The sequence below is a fragment of the Pteropus alecto genome, unplaced genomic scaffold (genome assembly GCF_000325575.1).
Source record: "Pteropus alecto unplaced genomic scaffold, ASM32557v1 scaffold104, whole genome shotgun sequence".
NCBI classification, from domain to species: domain Eukaryota; kingdom Metazoa; phylum Chordata; class Mammalia; order Chiroptera; family Pteropodidae; genus Pteropus; species Pteropus alecto.
Window position 1 is genome coordinate 5,842,136 of NW_006436664.1, and position 19,177 is coordinate 5,861,312.

General features: G+C 34.1%; 1 protein-coding gene and 1 pseudogene across 4 annotated transcripts in view; both read left to right on the forward strand.

The window, feature by feature from the left end:
- BAZ1A (bromodomain adjacent to zinc finger domain 1A) overlaps window positions 1-19,177 on the forward strand; it is an 82,271-nt gene that overhangs the window by 22,303 nt on the left and 40,791 nt on the right. For all 4 annotated transcript variants that reach the window (XM_006913481.3, XM_015590604.2, XM_025047919.1 and 1 more), the window contains exons 4-6: window positions 13,309-13,452; window positions 16,330-16,431; window positions 18,162-18,249. In XM_006913481.3, the coding sequence (XP_006913543.2) occupies window positions 13,309-13,452; window positions 16,330-16,431; window positions 18,162-18,249 (334 nt within the window). The remainder of the gene's footprint in view (window positions 1-13,308; window positions 13,453-16,329; window positions 16,432-18,161; window positions 18,250-19,177) is intronic.
- Window positions 2,900-3,018, forward strand: LOC112481139 (annotated as a pseudogene).

Sequence of the window (19,177 nt, forward strand, 5' to 3'; positions counted from 1 at the left end):
CTTCTTTCCTAATCTATAAAATTGAAATATATCTATATTCATATGGTGGTTGTATTAGTTAGCTTTTTGCCGCATAACAAACCACTCCCAAAACTTAGTGGCCTATAAACATTATTCTCACGATTCCGTGGTTGGCTGGAGTGTTCTTATGGCCTGGGCTGGCCCGTCTGGGGCTGGATTGTCTAGGTCTTCTACTTTAGGATAGCCTTACTCATGTGTCTGGGGCCTTAGACTGAAGTGGCTACTTTTATGTGGCCTCTCATCCTTCAGGAGGCTAATCCAGATTTATTCCCAGGGTGGTGACAGGGTTCCCAGAATCAAGAGATGACAAACTCCAGTATGCAAGCACATTTCAAGCCTCAGCGTGCTCCATGTTTGCTACTGTTCCATTGACCATCACATGAGCAAGTCCAGAGTTGATGTGGGAGAGGATCAGGGAAGTATGATTTAATAGAGGCCTTAACTGCAGCAGTCTGAAAATAGTGGTCACTGTTTGTTAGAAGCTCAGTGTAATACCTGGCACATAAAGCACTCAGTAAATGTTAGATCCTTCCTGTACTTGACAGAGACAAGTGAAGAGTCTGCCAGCTGTGATGACTCATCTTTTTTCTAGCCAGTCCCTAATTTTCTTGTATCATAGTCAACTGTTCTTGAAAGTTCACTGCATGTCATTTCAGGGAGATGTTGACAATACCAGTAAACTTTTCAGAGCTTACTATCTGCCAGGCACTATTCTAAGCTTTTTACTTACACTCTCTTACTTTATTCCCACAACAGCCATATGTGATAGGTACTCATTTGCCCAATTTACAGCTGAGGAACTCATACACAGAGGTTAATTAATTAAAACTTGCCCAGTGTCATAAACAGTAAAGTTTTCAAGCACAGGCAGTGTCAGAACCACTGTGCTTCTGTTTAGGAGGAATAAATGAGTGTGAAAAAAAAATACTAAAGGATAACACATAAGCAGGATTAAAAGATTATAGTTGAATGTACTTATTGATCACCCACTATGTACCTTTCACTTTACTTGAGCATTTTACAATTTTTATATATATGTAAAGAGTGATTCATGTCATATTGTTGAATGTCTGAAAAATCAGCATCATCTTCTGGCCATTGATCCAAAGAGAAAAAAGCTCTAATATTTAAACAGATTCCCCTCCTATTTAAATTGTTAACCATTATATTTGTCAGAAGTGCCTTAATTATTTTACTTTTGTACTCTGAGCTGTTTAAACATTTCAAATATTTTGCTTGCAGATGAAAGAATGCTATCTAGTGGCAACAAAAGGTGACTGCAAGCATGGAGGGAAATAAAATTATTTGTTTGTTGTTTTTTTATCTTTTGGCACAGTTTCCAGGGATGACAGTGCAGTTATTTCTGGCTTTTTTTCTTGGAGGTGGTAGAGAATATTTTAATTTAGTACTTAAGGTATACACAAAGCCAAATTTTATGTGATTCATTCAGTAAGCATTATGTGTTCAGTATTGCGCTGTAAGTATTGGGAAGATGGTAGTGATTAAAGAGTAGGGACTTACATTTAAGTGCAAGAGAGAGAAACACACAAATCAACTGGGTGATTTCAGATACTCAACAGTGCTATAAAGAAAATAAAACATGATGAGATAGTCTCACAACATATTTTTTGTTTTAGCCAATTGAATTCAATATTTTCTCTGAAAACCATTGTTAGATGCAACAGGATAATCAAATATGAGCAAAGCATTTGTTCTTACTGTTCTCAAGCATTTATAGTCTATTGGTAGTAGGAATAGAATTTTAAGGACAAAGATAAGTGAACTACATGTGAATGACTAATGAAGTACTGAATAAGATAAATACATTAAGAAGACAGATAGGGAGTGAGATCTGAGGGAAGGTGATCAAAAAGTACACACTTCATTTATAAGATAAATACCAGGGATGTAACGCACAACATGATGACTGTAGTTAACACTGCTGTATGGTATACAGCAGCGGTCCCCAACCTTTTTGACACCAGGGACCAGTGCTCCTATGAGAATCTAATGCTTGATGATCTGAGATAGAGCTGAGGCGGTGATGCTAGTGCTGGGTAGCGGCTGCAAATACAAATGAAGCTTCACTCTCGCTTACCTGCTGCTCACCTCCTGCTATGTGGCCTGGTTCCTAACAGGCCAGAGACCTATAAGGTCAGCAGCCTGGGAATTGGGGACCCCTAGTATATAGGAAAGTTGTTAAGAGTAAATCCTAAGAGTTTTCATCACAAGGAGAAAAAAATTTTTTCTTCTTTCTTTTCTCTTTATTCTATCTATATGAGATGATGGATGTTAGCTAAACTTAGTGTGGTAATCATTTCACAACATGTAAATCAAACCATCATGCTGTACACTTTAAACTTATACAGTGATATATGTGAATTATTTCTCAACAAAACTGGACAAACAAAGGACATAGATAAGTCTTATTGGCTAGTGAATATGTCCCTAACATTCAAATAGAATGAATGAAAGGTACTGTAATGCTGAATTAATTTAGCACTCCATGAATAATTTGCTCTGATTGGCCATTAGAATGGGCTGATATTTACCTAGTTATCTTTATAAAGATATGCTTGCATCTTTCCTCGTCCACTTTCAGTCAGTGAGTCAGCATGTTGATTTCATTGTTACCATGTTAAGAATGTTTATTGACCCTCAGGATAATAAAAAATATTTCGGTTATTTTGTTTGAGCTTCCACTAAAAGAATTTGAGAATGCAAGGAGTAATAATTATAATTTTGTCATCTTAATTTGTCGTGTATTTAATAATTTCTTTACAAATTCTTAGTTATTTTTATGCACTATATTTTTGATGTGTAGAAATCATCTGACTTTATTTGATTTAACTAACTTAGGTTATAAGAAAGAACACCAGTCTATGGCCATGCCACCCTGAACATACCCAATCTCATCTGATCTCAGAAGTTAAGTAGGGTCGACCCTGGTTAGTACTTGGATGGCAGACCACTTAGGAAGACTGGGTGCTGTAGGCGTAAAAATAAATAAATAAATAAATAAATAAAAATTAAAAAAAAAATAAAAATAAGAAAACACCAGTATATTGAACTTCTTTCCATGAAAAATAGGAATTTTAAAATGAATTTTATAATATTTATAGTTGAGAGGGAAACAAACTGTAGAATAGGATTCCCTTTACAAAGTTTTATGTATTACACAGAACTCTCTGGCTATTCTTCTCATAAGTTAGAAAACCAGTCTGTACTTTAATGAGATCTAACAAGTGGACCTACTTCAATTTGCCATTCTCATATAAGTATTAATATTTTTAGAAAAGCAATAAATAAATGGTTTTCTTTTAAGTTAAAGAATAATTTAAATTAAATAACTTACATTCAGTAGGCCTTTATCCTGAGCAGTCTAAGCTAATAAAGCTTTATTAAAGAACATTACCTTCTTGTGAGAAAATTCACCCTTTTTAAGTGTTCTAAATTTTCACGCCTACAGCCATATAACCCACTACAAGAAGACATAGAAGAACATTTTTATTATCCTCTAAAAGTTCCTTTGTGGCCCTTTTTAGTCAGCCCTTGTCCCTACCTCCTATCCTCTGGCGATCACTAATCTGTTTTTTGTCCTTATAATTTTGCCCCTTCCAGAATATAAATATAAATAGAATCTTGGGTCTATTTCTAGACTCTCTTCTCTTCCATTTATCTGTATGGCTATTCTTTTGCCAATACTACAATGTCATTATTTACTGTAGCTTTTAGTAATATATATAGTATACATTACTTTTATCTTTTATTGATTTTACCTGTAATGTAAAATGAGTGCTTTTAATTGGAATTAATAATTTCCGAATATTTATCATTAGCATTTTTAATTAAACTTTCTGTTTTGAAATAACTGTAGGTTAACATGCAGTTGTAAAATAATGTAGAATTTCCCCTATTGATACTATCTTGCAAAATTGTAGTACAATATCACAAACCGGATATTGACATTGATAAGGTCATGACACACAACATTTCTATCACTACAAGGATCCCCCATGTTGCTTTTTTGTAGCCACACCCACAAATCATAGTTTGTTAAACTTATTTTCCTTCTTCAGATTTTCAGCTTCCTGAAACAAATGTGATTTGAAATCTGTATTGCCAATGGCAAGGTAACTTTTAAGTTTGAAAATGTTATTCAGCTTTTATTGTCTGAATTGAAGAATACAGTACTCTCAGTATAAGTTTAACATAGACAAAATATTTATAAATTGATCAGTGGTTAATAAAAGTATCTAGTAGTATACCTAATAGATTGCTTATTGCTTTTTCCTTAATAGCTGGGATTTGACTTGGGTGCATATAATAGAAAAAAATTTAGTGATATAAACAAAATGAAATTTCTCTCTCATGTAAAATTAAGTACAGAAGTTGTAGGGTGAGGTTGGGCATGCAGGTCCACAAAGTTGTCAGGAACTTAGGCTTTTTCCTGGTTTTTTTTGCTCCATCATCCCAAGATTGTGACCATTGTTTTCTTTGTTTAGGATGACAGCGAGATAGAAGAAAGGCAAGAAGCCTGCTTCTCTTCCTGTATCCATCCTTTACATTGAAGCCTATTTAAATGTTCTAAAATATTATTATCATGTTGAAAACAAAAGATCATTTTCCGCTAAATTTATTTTATTTGTTTTTTCTCTGATATTTGTACATTGGTTTTACCTCCTCACAAGATTATCGTCTCTTTTAAAAAAAATTTTTTTTTTCAATTACAGTTGACATTACAATATTACATTAGTTTCAGGTGTACCACACAGCGACCATATATTTATATAACTTATAAAGTGATCACCCTAATAAATCTAATACCCATCAGACATCATACATAGTTATTACAATATTATTGACTATATTCCTTATGCTGTGCTTTATATTCCCATGACTATTTTGTAACTATCAATTTGTACTTCTTAAGTCCTTCCCTTTTTTCACCCATCCCTCCAATCCCCCGCCCATCTGGCAATCATCAGATGTTTTCTGTTACCTATGAGTTTCTCTTGTTTATTCACTTATTTTGTTTTTTAGATTCCACAGATAAGTGAAATCATATGTCTTTCTCTGTCTGACTTATTTCACCTAGCATAATACCTTCTAGGTCCCTCCATGTTGTTGCAGATGGCAAGATTGCATTCTTTTTTATGGCCGAGTACTATTCCATTGTATATATGAATCACTTCTTTATCCATTCATTTATTGATGGACACTTTGGTTGTTTCCGTATCTTGGCTATTGTAAATAATGCTGCAATAAACATATGGATGCATATTGTCTTTTCAAGTTAGTGTTTTAGGTTACTTCAGATAAATACCCAAAAGTGAAATTATTGGGCTCTTCTTTGTCTCGTTATAGCCTTTGCGTAAGTATTACTACCCCAGATTTTTTATTTGCTTCCTTTTTTATGAAATATATTTTTCCATCCCTTTACTTTCAGTCTATGTGTGTCTTTTGATCTCAAGTGAGTCTCTTGTAGGCAGCATATGTAAGGGTCTTGTTTTCTTATCCATTCAGCCACTCTGTCTTTTGATTGGAGCATTTAATTCATTTACATTTAAAATAATTCTTGATAGATACGTATTTATTGCCCTTTTATTGGTTGTATTTTTTCCCAGCTTTATTGAAATAGATAATTAGTTGCTCATATTTACTTGTACAATTCGATGAGTTTTTTTCAATTATAGTTGTCGTACAATAATAGTTTCAGTTGTACAGCATAGTATTTAGAGATCTGTATAACTCACAAAGTGATCACCACACTAAATCTAGTACCCTTCCTCCCCCTTATATATTTATTACAACATTGTTGACTATTTTCCTTGTGCTACACTTTATATCTCCATAACTATTTTGTAACTATCCATTTGTACTGCTTAATCCCTTTGCCCTTTTTCACCGTCTCCCCAAACCCCCTCCCGTCTAGTAGCCCTCAAAATATTCTCTTTATCTATGAATTTGTTACTCATATTTTTGATCTTTTCTTTTTCTTATGGAAGTCCATTGAACATTTCTTGTAATACATTGGTTTGGTGGTGCTGAACTCCCTTAGCTTTTTCTTGTCTGGGAAGCTCTTTATGTCCTTAAATTCTAAATGAAAGTTTTGTCAGGTAGAGTAATCTTGTTTGTAGTTCCTTGCTTTTCATCACTTTGAATATTTCCTGCCATTTCCTTCTGACCTGCCAAGTTTCTGTTGAGAAATCAGCCGACAGTCTTATGGGTGCTCCCTTGTAGGTTACTAACTGCTTTCTCTTGCTGCTTTTAAGTTTTTCTCTTTGTCTTTAACCTTTGGCATTTTAATTATGATGTGTCTTGGTGTGGGCCTCTTTGGGCTCATCTTGTTTGGAACTCTGCGTGTCCTGGGCTTGTATGTTTATTTCCTTCTCTAGGTTAGGGAAGTTTTTTATCATTATTTTTTCAGATAGGTTTTCAATTCCTAGCTTTCTCCCTTCTCCTTCCGGTACCCCTATGATGCACATGTTGGCACATTTGATGTTGTCCCAGAGGTCTCTTAAACCATCCTCATTTTTTTTTAGATTTTTTTCTTTTTGCTGTCCTCATTGGGTGTTTTCTGCAACTTTACCTTCCAAAACACTGATTTTATCTTCTACTTCACCTAATCTACTGTTGACTCCCTCTAACATATTCTTCATTTCAGTTATTATAGTCTTCATTTCAGACTGGTTCTTTTTTGTTTTCTATCTCCATTTTTATGTTTCCCATCTCTTCGTCGAAGTTCTCACTGAGATCTTTGAGCATCTTTATAACCAGTGTTTTGAACTCTGCATCTGGTAGAATGCTTGACTCCATTTAGTTTAGTTCTTTTCTGGAGCTTTATTCTTTTTTGTTGTTTGGGAAATGTTTGTCTCCTCATTTTAGCTGCTTCGCTGTGTTGGTTTTTATGTAGTAGGTAGAGCTACTGTGTCTCTGGGTCTTGGTAGAGTGGCCTTATATAGTAGATATTCTGTGGGGCCCAGTGGCATAGTCTCCCTGGTCACCTGAGCCAGGTGCTTCAGGTGTGTCCCTTGAATGGGTTGTGTGTTCCCTTCTGTTGCAGTTGAGCCTTTATTGCTGTTGGCACATCAATGAGAGGGATTGATTCTCTGGCTGATTGGTTGTGAGGACTGATCGGTGACTATAATAGAGGAGCTGTTGTGCGAGGGCTGACCTGACAGAATAGGATTTGCTTTTAGGCCAACATAAAGCTGAGCCCACAAACACTTTGCATAACTATTAATTTGAACACACTAGTTGGAATTTTAAAGTATTTTGATAAAGCTTTAATTAATTTGGTTGATACTTTAGCCAAACTAACTCATGATGGCTTTAAGATAATAATTTTGAGTACTAAAGAATTTTAACAGCATGCTGATAATATCCAGGTTTTTGAAACTTATTAGAATATGTAGGACTTAACCCATGTATCTTATATCTAGAATTGGTTTCTAATGATTTTTATTTTTACTATATATCTTCTAATAATGGATTCAATCTTTATTAAGAATCTAATGAATTTGTTATGATATTTAGGCTTATAACAGGTCAGATGCTAATTGGAAAAATAATAAAGCCTGGTTTTCTGGTTCATAAAAAGTCTTAGAACAGTTTAAAATGAAACATTTTTTAAGTTATTCTGATCAGTCTGCCTAAAAAGTGATGAGTTACAAACAAAGCAACCTTATCTGACCTCTTCCCCATTCACAAGTAATCAACATAATTTACAGTCTTGTTCAGGTAGCAGACTTGACTGGTCTCGTTTCCTCCACTTAAAATGAAATATCACATAACCTCCTTAATTTGAGTTTTTTAAACTCTAAACTTCAAATTAAGCAGGTTTATTCTGTTTCTACCTAAAAGAAATTATCCAAGCACAGCATTTTTAAATAAATGTTCTTGGCACCTGTATTACAAGAAAATAAAGGTTAATGAGGCAACACAATGGAGCAGGTTGAAGTATGCCATAGATTCGATATATTCCATTTTGGGAGACCCACACAGAGAGAGGCAGTCTTCCATGTCAGGTAGGTCTCCCCAGGTTTCTAGTCTTCTTTCCTTTTACTGTTAATTGTTTATCTTCTACCCCAAATGCCTTGTAAAAATTCTGGACATATTTCAATTGTAGAATGTTTTATAATTTGCTTTTGCATTAATGAATTTGTACTTTGAGATAAAATGAACTATGACTGGTAAAACAAATGAGTGACTATTAAAACAAAAACAACTTTTTTGGGTGGAGAGGTATATACCATTCCAGAATATTCTCATAAAAGGCTATTTCCTTATTTAGCTTGTCACTGTTACAGATTTATGGGTGACTTCTGCTGTGTCCTCATGCTGTGCTTGCTGCATTTCTACAGACTTGATTTCATTCTGAAATATGTTCAAGTTGTTAACACTTTGGGAGCTTCTTGACTGCCTAGGCTTAAAATTCTGAGATAGCTTTGGGTCAAGATAGTGTTGCTGTTCCTCCTCAACTCCAGTAATCAAGTGGGAGGATTAGAAAGTATGAGCTTCAGAGTCAAAGTTTTGCCTGTACCATTAGTGGTTGTGTGAACATGAGCACCTGATTTAACTTCTCTGACTCTGAATTTCATCTTCTGGAAAATACGTAATTTGCAGAATTGATATGAGGAGATAAATATGCATAATTTATATAGTTATCTGGCACACAGGAACTCTAATAGTAAGGACCATCTTGATCATCAGCCTCCACTCTGTCCTCAAATAATGGAGCATTACTTTTAATTTATAAAGTTTCTATACTCTAAACTCACTAGCTAGGTCTTATTTTATGATTCTTTAACCTTTTTTATACTCTAGTCTTCTTTAGACTCCCTAGAACTGAGAAATCATAGCAAGTGGATTTGAAAATTTCTTTGGAAATTTTTTAGGTGTTGACATCCTGAATAGTTAACTGAAGTTTAGCTAAGCATCAATGAAAGGCCTAACCTTGATTAGATTAGCAAGAAATGGCTACCTGTGGTTTGGGTGTGGTACAAAATTAATAGTAGTATTGATAATAACTAGTATAATTTATATATACAACATTTATTACATTCTAGGCAATGTCCCTATGCCGTACTGCTTTCCTTCTCCCTTATTGGTTCTGTAAAGGAATTGCATTTCTGTCTGTTAATTTTCTGTTGGTTTTAAATGTTAGTTCTTAAATTATTCTAGCTCTGTGGGCCCCACTGAGGTCATAGAGTACTCCCTTCAAAGAACTGTCAAACCATTTTAGGCTCTGTGCCAACCATACTTGTGCCCAGAGTAGAGCCATTTTCTTTGTTTTTCCCTCATGACCCCCTCCACCATCACCACTTAGGGGCACTCACCTGATCTCTTCCAGTTAAAACATGTCTTTTTCTAACTTGAAGAACCTTGTCAAAGTTTCACTGAAAAGCTTTCTTCATCACCTCCTGGAACTCTGACCAATATGATCCCTGGATGTGATCCCTAGGCCCTTCGAAAGTGGGTCCATATGATTCCTTGCATATTTTTGTGCAGTTCATGTCACCAAATTACAGAACCTTTTTATCATTTAACGACATAATTACCTAAGAAGTTTTGATATGATTTCCTGTAGTTGTTCCTCTTTAGAAACACTGGTTTAGTTTTATCAGCTAGTGGTAAAAGTCAACCTTCAATTCTTTTGACACTATTTCCGTTTGCTACCAATATAGGTTTGTTAACTGAACCTTCTTATGCTTTACTTTAGAACACACACAAAAAATTTCTTTTTAAAAAAATTGTGGTAAAATAAACATAAGATTTACCATTGTAATCTTTTTTAAGTGTACAATTCAGTGGCATTAAGTATATTTCACAGTGTTGTGTAACCATCACTACTATTTCCAGAACTTTTTCATCATCCCAAACAGAAACTCTATAGCTATTTAGCAATAATTGCCCATTTCTCCCACACTCCAGTACCTGGTAACCTTTGTTCTGCTTTCTGTTTGTGAATTTGCCTATTCTAGATACTTTATATAAGTGGATTCATACAATATTTGTTCTTTTGTGTTTGGCTTATTTCACTGAGCCTAATGTTTTCAAAGTTCATCTATGTTGCAGCATGTATCAGAATTTCATCCCTTTATAGCTGAATAATACTCCATGATATGTGTATATACCACATTTTGTTCATCCATTCACCTGTTGATAAACACTTGAGTCATTTTCACCTTTTGACTATTGTAAATAATGCTATCATGAACATTGGTGTACAGGTATCTGTTGAGTTCCTGTTTTAGTTCTTTTGGGTACATACCTAGAAGTGGAATTGCCAGATCATATGATAATTCTGTGTTTCATCTTCTTAGGAACCGCCATATTGGTTTCCATAGCAGCTGCACCATTTTAACATCAGGGTTGTGATTTCTCTACATTCTTGCTAACACTCGACATTTTCCATTTTTTGTTTTTTTTAATAATAACCATGTTAATGGGTACGAAGGTGGCAGTTTTGATTTTGCATCCCCTTATGACTAATGATGCTGAGCAATCTTTCTTTACATATTCTTATTGCCATTTTTATCTTTTGGGGAGAAATATCTATTCCGGTTCTTTGCCTGCTTTTGAATTGGATTGTTCGTTTTTTTTTATTGAGTCATAAGAGTTCTTTACATGTTCTGCCATGTCTTTGTCTGATTTGTGTATCAGAGTAATGCTGACTTCATAGAATGAGTTAGGAAGTGTTTTCTCCTCTTCAGTTTTTTGGAAGATTTTGAGAAGATTTTTTAAATATTTGGTAGAATTCACCAGCTATCTAGTCCTAGGCTTTTCGCTGTTGGAAGATTTTTGATTACTGATTCAATCTCCTTGCTAGTTATAGATCTTTCCAGATTTTCTATTTCTTCTTGAGTCAGTTTTGGTAGTTTGTGTGTTTCTAAGAATTTGTCAATTTCCTCTAGGTTATCCAATTTGTTAGCATGCAATTGTCCATAGTATTTTCTTATAATCTTTTTTATTTCTGTAAAATCACTAGTAATGTCCCCACTTTCATTTCACATTTTAGTAATTTGAGTCTCCTTTTCTCTCAATTGTTTTTAAAAACATTGTAAAGGAACCATGTATGATTCTTTTAATTTAAGCTGTGTACGTCTCAGAATGAGAGGAAATAAGTGAAGGAGGAAAGTAAGCTGTTTTGAATGCTTCAGATTCACCCATATAATCTACATTTCATTGACTCTTAAGCGCTGGGGTGCTGTAGAACCAGTTGCTTTCTTCTATTTGGGTATAGTGCTAAGTTACTAGCAGGAAATCCATGGTCCTGATTTTCTCTGCGCCTGACAGCAATATTAGATACTGTAGGGGATACTAAAGATGTTCTCACAAAGGAGAATATAAGCGTATGTTAAAGTGTACACTAATGAAAATAAGTACTATTTTCTTATAAAAATCCACCAGCTTCCCAAAATAAACCAGCTCTAAGTATACTGTTCGTCTTTCTGGAATTGTATGATTGTTTATTTTGCCTGGGACAAAAATTCATTTTGAAAAAAAAAAATTTTGCAAAAGGCCAAATTAGCAGTTTATTGAATAAAAGGAAAGAAACAGCTAAACCTGAGATGGGCAAGGTGCAGTTAAGTCTGAGGAAGAATAGGAATAAGAGAACTGATTGCTTCTAATATTCGTTATCTTTCCACTCTTCTCTCTTTGTAGGCTCTATCTTCTCTCACTGCATACTGGCCTGCTCCATGTGGCAGGAAACATGAGTGCCAGCACTACCAGAATTTTATGTCTTATAGAGTACATGACAGAAGAGGAACTGATTTTTACTTTCTAGATACCAGATTTTAAAATCACAGGGAAAATGTATTGGCTCAGCAAAAAAAGGAGTCCGCCCAATATCAACTAACTAATGGCCAGGGTCTTGTGGGATTATGACAGCTCTACCAGTAGCTATATGGAGGAAGACGGGGTGTGAGAATAATGAAGTTCCTAGGAGAATGGGGCTGGTGAATAGACAGGCAATCTTATGAATGCCCACAATATATCAATACTTGTTTATAGCATGGAATGATTAAATGAATGGTGCAGTGAGCTAATTGTCTAATCTTGAACCACTTTTTCTCTAGAGAATAAGGATTTACCCACTGGTGTGTATATATATGCTTAAAATATTCTGAGTTAATAAAACCTCCCCCTGGATTGTCTACGAGTTGTAGAGGTGCCATAGATATAATTCTAGCAATGTACATGCTTGCACATGCCCGTGCGTGCTCTGTCTCTCTCTTCCTCTCTCTCTCTTCCTCCTCCCTCCCGCCTCTACCCTGCTTTTACTCATACTGTCTTTAACAACTTGAGATATTGTTCACATATCATAAAATTCACCCATTTAAAGTCTACAATTCAATGGTTTTAGTATATTCATAGAGTTGCACAACCATCACTACAAACTAATTTTAGAACATTTCTACACACCAAAAAGAAAGCCCTTGCACATTAGCAGACACTGCTCATTGCTTCCCTCTCTCACCTTCTCCCCTTCCTCCAACTTCCTGACAACCACACATCTACTTTCTCTCTCTATGGATTTGCCTATTCTGGTTTTTCGTATAAATGGAATCATATACTACAGTGGCCTTTTACATCTGGTTTCTTTGACTTAGCATAATGTTTTCAAGGTTTATCCATACTGTGGCATGTATCAGTATTCCATTTCTATTTTCTTGCTGAATAATATTCCATCGTATGGATATAGCACATTTTAATTATTTCAGTTGAAAATAATGGCACAGTAAAATGGAATCGAGGAATATTTCAGTTGTGACGAATGAGTCTGAAATTGCAACCCATAAAATCCAGAGCGAGGGGGCAAAGATAAGGAAAGCCAAAATAGGGGTAATAGAGTTAGTGAATAGGAAGCTTTTCAGAGATCAGAAATCACAACAAAATTTACAGTGAGAATAAAAATGGTTATTATCAGGAGAATTTCAGAATTTAAAATATTGGAGACTCGGAAAACTATAAGGCCCAATCTGTATAATGAGATATTGTGCCAGAATTTGATTTTCTAAGTAGTAACTTTAGTTAAGAATATAATTACCAAGAACCTTGATAAATCGACCTTTAAATAGTTTTGTGTTAATTTAAATTATAGCTAACCTTTGCTTAAATTGGATATTACAGATTTTTTCATTAAATCAGTTCCATCAATCATCCATAGTTTCTAGAAAACAGAATAGCTTTAAAGTTGTTCAAAGTAGACTGTTCTGAAATATTTGATTATAAAATGTCAGATGATTTACATTTTTAAATGTATTATTATTCTTTCAGGTTACAGTGTAGGATTTTGGAAGTCCTCCCTCCATCACATCAAAATGGTTTTGCTAATGGACATGTCAGTAGTGTAGATGGAGAAACTATTATCATCAGTGATAGTGATGATTCAGAAACACAGAACAGTTCTTTTCAAAATGGGTAAGTTTTATTAATTTTTAAAATGTATATCAGATTGACTAATGCTATCCCATTGAAACAATTTTTCTTGAATCCCCTCTTCATCCTTTCTAGTCTTACTGTGGTATACTATTCATCTAAACCAAGAGTCACCAACCCCCAGGCTGCAGACCTGTACTGGTCCCTGGCCTGTTAGGAACCTGGCCACACAGCAGGAGATGAGCGCCGGGCTAACGGAAAAGCTTCATCTGTATTTGCAGCCGCTCCCCAACACTAGCATCACCGCCTCAGCTCCACCTCAGGTCATCAGACGTTAGATTCTCATAGGAGCATTGTTTCCTATGGGGACCACTGATCTGAATAATGTGGTTCAGCAACACGTGTTAGAGTTTGCAAAATTGAAACTTTGCTAGTTAGTTAACTCTAGTCAGCAGCTTAAGAGCAATTGAAGCGCACCTCATTCAATTACACTTACACATTCCACTTTTGTTTACTTGGGAAAATTCGTTCTGTACTTTAAGTACTATACTTACGCACTTTATAGTGCATATGGTAAAGAAACTCTAATCTGAAATTGAGTCAGTTGAGTCAGCTGATTGCTCTTGGAGAAAAATCACACAAACATGTAGATTGGCAGTGTCTGCAGTTAAATTTAAAATCTCAACTGAGTCCTCAACTGATTAAAAGTCCATTTACATGTTTTAACTCAGCTCCCTCCTCTGTTCTCCACAACTGCCTAAATCTTTACTGCTCCATTCTGTTCCCTCTGTGCCTTTTAGGCATCTCAGACTTAACAATACGTTCTCCAGCCTGTCTTGTGTGTCTGTCTTCCCTATTTTCATTGAACAGTACCATAATATTCAAATAAGAAACCTGATGCCATTCTTAACTGCTTTTAACTCCTTTGCACCTGAAATACTAGTAACTATCAAATTCTATCCCTCAGAACCTTGTAATTTAAGTTCTCATTTTGTCTGACTTGAACAGTTGTAATTAGAATTTGAGCATTTACTATGTCCAGGCACTGTGCTAAGTGTTGGATATGCATATTTGTTAGCTCTATAAGAGTACTGTTATTTTTATTTAACAAGAATCTGAGCCTTAGAAAGATTAATTGGCTTTGCAAGAGGTCATCTAGCTAGTACATTGCCTGACAAAAAAAATGATGTGGGGTAAACGAATGAAGCATGACATGGTCCTATATAATAAGTCTTTTAATACATCTCATGTTACCTTGAGTTGCTATTATTAAGCACAAAAAGAAATTAATAGATAACTTGTGTGTGTCTCTCATTGAATGCAGAGTGTGGGATGCAGAATTAGTGGGTATTGTAAATGTATGTCCTTTAGTAGCTCTGACAGTAGTTCATGTGTTTTTTTTAGACTATATCAAAGATCACAGCCCTTAAATGAAGTTAGTTATATATTAGATGAGTCTTGAATTGTTAAATGCAGATTTTTGTATATAAAAGTAATCAGTCATAATTTCCAGGCTATATAGGCTGTGCCTTAACTCTTGAATATAGGTACTTGGAATAGACTCTTGATAAAGGAAAAGTGAATAAGCTGGTCAGTTGCTTTATTTATAGATATTTTTAACCTGTGTATGATTCTTCAAGACTCTGAGCCTTCACTATACATCAACATCATAAAATGCCTAGTTGTTTATAGATTGCTGTATCCTGAGATACCAGGAAGGGTAAAACATAGTCATCTTTGGACCTTATTCTGTTGTTTCTATTAATTCTCTAATTTAGGTGAGTAATATATTTACTTTTAGGTTTGCTCCCTGCCAACAAAACAACAAAACATAATCTAGATTTCCTTATGTTTTAGTAGGTGGGCTAAAGGGAAAGGGAATGGAACAATTCTTTATTGGGCATTTCCCATGAGTTAAACTGTATAACAGCACTCATGTATGTTGTCTTACGGTCATATTCTTATATCATTGAGGAGAAATAGAAGTTCGGAGTTAGAAATTTTGCTCAGCATCAGAGTTCGTAATATCTGCAAGACATACAAAGACAGCATATTTAGAATTAAGCCTAGGTGCTCAAAATGATCAACATTCTGTGGGAGTGTGTGTGTTAAAACATACATAATATTTGCCATTTGAACCATTTTAAGTGTACAATTTAGTGGCATTAATTATAATCACAGTTTTGTACAACTATCACCACTATTTTCAAAACTTTTTCATCACCCCAAATAGAAACTCTGTACCCATTAAGTAATAATTCCTCATTTCCTCCTCCCCCTATCCCCTAGTAACCTTTAATCTGCTTTCTGTCTCTATGAATTTACCTATTTTAGATATTTCATATAAGTGGAATCATATAATATCTTTTTGTGTCTGGCTTATTCCAGTTATATAATTTTTCAAGGTACATCCATGTTGTAACATGTTGAACTTCCTAACAGAATGAATGAATGAATGCATCTTTAAAGGGAAGAAAAAATTAGAAGTTTGTGGGAGCAGAGATTAAATGTGTAGCCTCTTTGAGAATTCTTAAAACAGGGTAAACTACATTATCTACACTTTTGCTCTTGGGTTACACAGCTATGAAGAAGAAATTTTAAAGGCAAATCCAAAAGCTGTTTATTTGTTTACATATTTATGTAACCTAAACTGGGTACTCTGTGCTTATTCATCTCTCGTTAGTTTCTTCACCCAAGAAAAATTTATCAAATGAGTAATTAAAGTACCAATGTAACATAAAATAGTACTTTTTACTATTTTGGCTAATAGAATGGTGAGAGATATCAGTAACTTATAAAATCCTAGTTAAAATAAAAATGTATTATATTCTGTTGTATGTTCTTAGAAACTAGATTTCCATTTAAAATCTCATCTTTCCAAAAAAATTATTAACTGATTTATGTCTTTGCTCTTTTTAGGAAGAAAAGAGATGCAGTTGACCCCTTATTATTCAAGTACAAGGTGCAGCCCACTAAAAAAGAATTGTATGAGTGTGCTATTGTTAAAGCAACACAAATCAGGTAAAACTCAGTGCCTTTGCTGGTTTAAAGTAGTATAATTATGTTGGATTAAGAAGATTTGATGTAGAACACATGGTAGTGTTGCAAGTGATTGCTTTCCTTTTTAAAATAAATATACGTTTATATGATCATAGACTGATAAAGTGAATTGTAATGGGCTCCATGAACCCTTTGTTTAGATTAGCAACTAACCCCTAATAGTCTTCACATCTAAGAAATTAAGAAGGATTCTATTTATGAAGTACTTCTCATGAGAGAATTCAATTTTCAAAGCTGAGAAATCTGATGGTGCTTATAGATATGTCACATTTGTAATATTTTATTCATTAGACACAAACATCCGATCAGTCTCTTCTCATTCCTTAAGAAAGTTAAATAATAAAAAATGAGTATTCCCTTTGAGGCCTAATCAAAAGAGAGAGGGTAGTGCGTAGTTACTATTTCAAAGAACGGGCTCTAGGTTACATAGATATATTTTAGGAAAAGCCCTATTATTGCCTATTGATGTTAGGCTCTTAGTTATTTGAAAGTAAGTTGACATTATCAGCTAACAACTTGCCACATAGGAAATGCAAGTCAATCTTGCATTTAGTTTGATAGAAAATACTTTTACTTATTCTCTCATCCTGTTTCCCCGTATATACTCGTGTGTCCAAAGAAAAGGGATAATATAAGTATTACATATATTACTGAGTTGAATATATTACTTTCTGTAACTATATGGATGTGTGTGTAGTTTTTTGGGGGCCCATCATTAATTTAAGATCTCTGGAACATTCTGCATTTTATTATATGTTGAAAAATAGTATTCCCAGGATAATGCTCACAGATTACTCAAAGTTTTGAATTTGTTCAGTTTATGGGCTGATGAATAGCATAGTTGAGACTACCGATATTTTCCTTATTCAAAGTTGAGTTTTGTCTTTTTTTTTTGCTTTTAGCATAAGATATATAATGTAATTCCCTATTTAATATTTTTCATTTTCTACCTTTTGACTTATACTTTAACTTAAATATAATTCTGCTAGATCTTGGTTACAGTCTTAGTTCATTTTTTTTTTTTTTACTAATTGGTGAGCCAAAGAATTATAAGATAAGAAAGCTATACTTGATAATAGAAGACTTAATTGACTTACAGCTCTTTGGTAGCATCAAAAGGTAGTACTGATCCTATAAGCAAGACTTGATATGATAGAATAGCATTGACAGGTAGAACTTTCTGCAGTGATGGAAATATTATATGTGTGCTGTTGAGTGGCTACTGTGGCTATTGATCACTTGAAATGTGGCTAGTAATAGTGAGGAACTGAACTTTTAATTTTATTTATTAAAAAACCACATGTGGCTAGCAGAGGCCGTATAAGACAATACAATTCTCAAGGGCTAGAATATTCAGTAGTCAAGAGATAATTACCTTCTTGTCAGCTGCTACATGGTGCTGGGACATAGCAGTAAACTAGAATCCTTTCGTGTAGTCCTTCTTATAGTCTAGGAAAAGAATATACATTTTTGGGAGGGCCACTACTTAAAAACTCTTATATTGTTTATTCACTCATAGAAGTAGGTCTTATAACATTCTACATATACACTTTAGTATGAAGATTCTTGTTACTTCTGTATTAGAAAATGAAATGTTCTTTTCCTAGACTTGAAATTGAGGTTATGAATTTACAGAGATTATGTAGTTTGGATTGAATTCTTTACTTTTTCTCCTCCTTTTTCCCCTTTAGCCGGAGAAAACACCTACTTTCTCGTGATAAACTAAAGCTTTTTCTGAAGCAACACTGTGAACCACAAGATGGAGTCATTAAAATTAAGGTAATTAGAACAAAGAAATTATTTGTTAGAAAGAAGAAAAAAAGAATTGGGTATTGGTATAAAGTTGTAACATTGCAGAAATGTTATTTCAAAGTTGGTTGAAAATTGCTCTTTATTGAGAGCCAATTTTTAGTAACTTTCTTTATTTATTGTATTAAATACCGTTTTCACAATTTCTAGAATTGCTAGGTGGTGCTGGTACTACCACTTTTTCTCCTTGTAAAAAGGGTCAATCATGTGAGAATAGATGGAAAACTTGAAAAAAGCAAAGTTGTGGGGGTGGGGCAACTATAATTTTCTAATAGTGGGGTTCTGGCTCACAAAAATAGGTACAAAGAACAATGTTAAAATATATCCTATGAGATAGGAGAGCAATATGTATAATAAAAAGAACATCAGAGACTAATACTAAGCAGATAGATTATATTTTTTTCATAACCATTAAGAGGGGGAAAAGTCAAGTTTAGACCACTCACATTCTACATTGAGTAAAAAGTTAAAAGGTAAAACTAATTCTTAAAAATAAGAAATATTTAACTCACATTGGGAGAAATGTTAATCTTAGTAAAAAAGTAGTAGAATGGGTTAGAAAGATGTATGCATGTTTCAGAAATCAGCTATTGTATGTTTAAGATTGGTGCATTTCATTATATGTAAATGTTATATCAAAAGAAAAGAAATGTAGGTTTCAAATGTTATAAGTTTCAAGGGCAAGTGCTGGAGGAAAAATACTTCCAGTAAATATAATGAGGAGTTCAGGTCAATTAAAAAAACTTAAGCACCCAAGTAGAAATACAGACAACTAGACTTGATCAAAATTCACAGTGGATGAAATATAAAAATTCGAAAACATAAATAGAATCATCTGAAATAATTTTTTTAAAATGCGAACGTATTTATTTGTCTCGATAAGAAGAGAATGCTTAAA